This window comes from Nicotiana tomentosiformis, unplaced genomic scaffold, assembly GCF_000390325.3.
Source record: "Nicotiana tomentosiformis unplaced genomic scaffold, ASM39032v3 Un00232, whole genome shotgun sequence".
Classification (NCBI taxonomy): Eukaryota; Viridiplantae; Streptophyta; class Magnoliopsida; order Solanales; family Solanaceae; genus Nicotiana; species Nicotiana tomentosiformis.
This window is the reverse complement of record NW_027174791.1, coordinates 8,207-12,609: the sequence shown is the minus strand read 5'-3', so window position 1 is coordinate 12,609 and position 4,403 is coordinate 8,207. Positions and strand designations below refer to the sequence as shown.

At 39.3% G+C, this 4,403-nt stretch overlaps 1 protein-coding gene across 1 annotated transcript; it reads left to right on the top strand.

Annotated features, from left to right (window-relative positions):
• The first annotated feature begins 2,458 nt into the window (after window positions 1–2,458).
• On the top strand, window positions 2,459–3,007 carry LOC138903965 (protein MAIN-LIKE 1-like). The gene has a single exon (XM_070192528.1). It carries the CDS (start codon window positions 2,459–2,461, stop codon window positions 3,005–3,007), a length of 549 nt encoding a protein of 182 aa, XP_070048629.1.
• Window positions 3,008–4,403: the final 1,396 nt, after the last annotated feature.

Below are 4,403 nucleotides of genomic sequence, written 5' to 3'. Positions count from 1 at the left end.
TAATCAGAAATTCATGTTGGTATTCAGAACATCAAATGACTTGTTCAATTATTGATTGTCTAGAGTCATTTGCATGCCTAAAATTGGGATTTAGTTTCGTGATTAACTGTTACTAAAATGGTTATTTAAGTTCCTTAATTGGTAATTAGATTTAACTTTGGTAAAATGATTTGGGCTGACCCAAATTTAGGGTGTTGGGCTTTGGGTCTGTTACTTGGTTCGTGGGCCTGGGTTGTGTGACCCAGCCAGGCCAAGTCAATTGCATTTGGTTTGAACAATAAATAACAAGTTATAAGGGGGTGGGGTATAAGAAGAAGTTTAAGGGTCTTAGGGGTATAAAGGAAGGATGTAGGGACTGTTTGGTAAAATAAAAGCTGTTAAAGGACAGCTAACAAAACAAAATTCAAAAAGATTCTGTTCTTGCTAACTAAAAAGGACCTAAGAGCAACTAGAAAATGTTTAGGCGGGTAAAATAGGTCCTTTAAAAGGAAAAGAATAAAAATAAGAGGGACTAGAAAATAAAGCCATAAGAGAATTTGATTGGCTGCCCTCACACCCTATTCATTTTAGGAACCCCTTCACACTCTATAAAAAAAGGACCCCACTCTCACATTAAAAGAGTCTGAAACCAAAATGTGATTCTTTTGAACTCAAAGAACCGAAATATGTAAAAAAATAAGATGGTGACCATTTTATAAATAACACCCTTTTAAAGAGCGTTATACCTTAACGGCCATTTGCTCAGTTAAGCATAGCGCTATTTTAAAAGGCGCTATACATGAACCTATAGTTAAATGGGAATGTATAGCACTCTTTATTAAGAGGCTATAGTATAGCGTCTTAATAAAGGGCGTTGTACTTATATAAAAAGTCGTCCCCCCCATTAAAATACAAAACCAGCGCCCCTCCCCCCCCAATTGTTGACGAAAAAAGTTCTAGTGGAGCTTACCGGTCCCACAAAAAATATAGATTCTCGGTCCCACGTCCTAACTAAGGCGTTATCTCGGAGTGGGTTGCTCGTTCCGGCTCAAATCACCAAATCGTCAACTTCCAAAAAATATTAAATCAAGGTATTCCGACTTAGTTTTTGTTAAAACTCATATAAAAATTGCATATTAGTTGTTTTTAATGTGCTATATGTTATTTTGTGTTTGTTTTGAAATTTAACTAATTTGTTATTTTTTATCCGGACTATAGTATTAGTGTGCTAAAATAATTAGTAAAATAGAGAAATTGTTATTAATTGTTAAAAAAATATTAATTAGTTACTTTTTACTGTGGTATATATATTTTCGTGATTGTTTTGTGATTAAATTGATTTGTTATTTTTATCCGGTTTAGATTATTTATTTGCTAAAAGACTAGTAAAATAGATAAATTATTACTTTAGTTCCCTGTAGTGGTATCTTGTGGCCTAATGTAGTGCTCTCATTTGTAATGTAGTGCTATTTTAGCGTAGTAAAACATAGTGCCCTTTAGCGTAGTATCCTTGTAGTTATAGAAATTAATCATTTAAGTATCTCTTATACCAAAAAATACGTCAAAAATTTGATAGTTCAAACACAAACTATCTCCAATTTTAGTCAACAAACATAAGAAAATAATATAAGGAAACAACAATATTTGTCAAACTAAGTATTGTTATATGAATATTTAATAATTAAATCATGTATAGTTAGGAAAATTAATTATTTAATTTTATTATAGTAAAAAATAAGTGAGTAATAAATAAACATATAAAATAATAAAACTAACATATAAAATAATAAAATTGACATATAAAATAATAAACTAACATATACAATAAACTAACATATAAAATAACAGACCTGTTGAGTGATAAATCGGGGAAATTTTCTCATCACAAACATAAGAATTCAGGATACCTTGGTGCTACTGGGCCTCAAATATCGAGTCCGGAACCAAAATATGAATATTTAATAATTAAATCTGTATAGTTATGAAAATTTAAGTATTTAATTTTAATATAGTCAAAAATAGGTGAGTAACAAACAAGCATATAAAATAATAAAACTAACATATTAAAGTAACATATAAAATATAAAATTATAATATTGAAAATGTATCAACCTAATTAACAATATAGTAAAAATATTGAATAAATTTAATATTAAAGGTATTGCAATATATTTAAGCAATGAAAAAGAAAAATAATGTAATTAATATTGTTCAATTTACAATAGTCGTCATGGAAGTTCCGCCTTTGCATCCCAGACTTGCCTCGCTAGAGCTACTATTGCTACAGGCCGAACATAGGTCTTCTTACATATGGGAGGGATAGTTATTGGCCTCGATGTTCCGCGCCAGAAGAGTAGACAATATGTGGGACTTTCTTAAGGCCCACCATCTCCATCCCTGTATAGTTAGACGCCTCCAGAATACAAATTTTTATAGGATTGTTGAGATCGGCCGGCTGTAGCTGGATTGGTCGTTGATCATGACTTTGATAGAGCGGTGGCGACAGGAGATACACATATTTCATTTGCCCATTGGCGAGGCCACTATCATGCCGCAGGACGTGGAGGCTCTGTATGGGTTGTCGGTTGATGGACATCCCGTTGCTTTGCCGTATGCCATGAGAGAGTATACGGGAGATCAGTACCTAGAGATGTTGCAGCGGCTCAACGATTTCCTGCCAGCGGATGAGGGTGCATTGGTTGGGGCTAGTCGTCTGCAATTGACGCCCGTCCGGTTGCATCTGGAGACGATACATGCTGACATTACAGATGATACACCGGATCTTCATATTAACCGGTACACGAGGTTGCTGCTGCTACTTATGTTTGGAGGGGTATTATTCCCGAACACTTCGGGAAACCTAGGCAGCTTGAGATTTCTTCATCATCTTGAGCGGCTAGATGATTTACATGATTACACCTGGGGTGCTGCTGTTCTTGGTTACTTGTACAGGCAGATGTGTCGGGCGAGTATGGGCACCCAGCGAAACTTTGCAGGATTTTTGCCGCTGGTGCAGGTGAAAATATAGTCAAATACTCTCTTCATTATAACATACATCATAAAAATATACATTAAATTTTACGTCCAAATTATATATTAGGCTTGGGCCTTAGAGCGGATCCTGCAGTTGCAGCCACCTCTACTACACATCGCTCCGGGTACACCACCTCCACTGTTTCTCCCTTCAGCTAGGAGGTGGGTTGATAGGCGAGGATACGGACGTGAGTACGAGGCTCGACATAATCTCCCCTATTGCAGGAATTTGTTGGATTTGCTGGAGGCCGCACATGTAATTGTATACTTAAGTTTACTTGGCCTAGATTTATATGTGTTGCGTATACTCACGGTTCCTGTTTTACGTAATAGTTCATTTGGAGGCCATACAATGACGAGCCAATAGCCGGTTTGCCGATTATTGCTCGACCGACCGGCTTATATGGAGATCTTCTGTCCCGTTGTTGTGTCTCGATATTGTCGAGTATCATGCCACCGAGCAAGTCCTTCGCCAGTTTGGTCTACCGAAGCTTGTACCTCCACCGCCCACTTGGATTAGGACACATTACCAGCAGGATGATCGTTCCAGGGTTGACGAGATATATGTGGCATAGATAAAGTTGCAGATCGAGATTTGGGACCAGCGGCATGACCTGATTCCGCCACCCCTTCCACCCGAGCGTATGGATGGTGAGTATGAGTATATGGGCGGGTACCGCAGCATTACCCGACTTTTCTTCGGGAATTCCGTTCATCGAGCTAGCGGTCGGTTCGTTCCATACGTCGGGAGGCATGAGGCACTGGTATGTTATTTTGTATTCTTAGTTATAACGTTAACGTAGTGTTTATTAATTAATATTTTACATATTATGCCTTGGCCTACATCTGTTCTACCAGTTGGGACTGCAGATGCAGCAACATACTAGCGAGGGAGCGGCCGCTTTGCATGAGTATGGCCGATAGGTTACAGATCGGGCTGCCCTGACATTGCAACGAGCCCGAGGTGATGAGCGCTTAGGATACGAGGCTGATTATGTGGCACCAGAGCGGTACCATCGTGGGCCAGCAGTGCAGCCTGAACGTGGTCGATGTGGCATGCGTGCCCAGAGAGGTAGGGGTGTCCCACGAGGTCGTGGGGGTCGGCGAAGAGGTGTTCCCCATCAAGGGAGCGTTGAGGCACCTGTTGAGGATGTTGGAGTTGATCAGCCGGGTGACCACCCTGAGCCATATTATGCTCCTAGTGATATGTCCTCATTTAGCCTAGGGCTTACTCCAGGGACTTTGCAGGTGACCCCGTAAGCTCCATTGTTGATCACGGGCACGGTTATTACTTCACATGACTGGGATGAGTATTTTACTGACCCTCCAGAGACATCGACAGTTGCTGATGATCGTCCGGTACGAGATGTGGATAGTGGGCGTGAGTTATG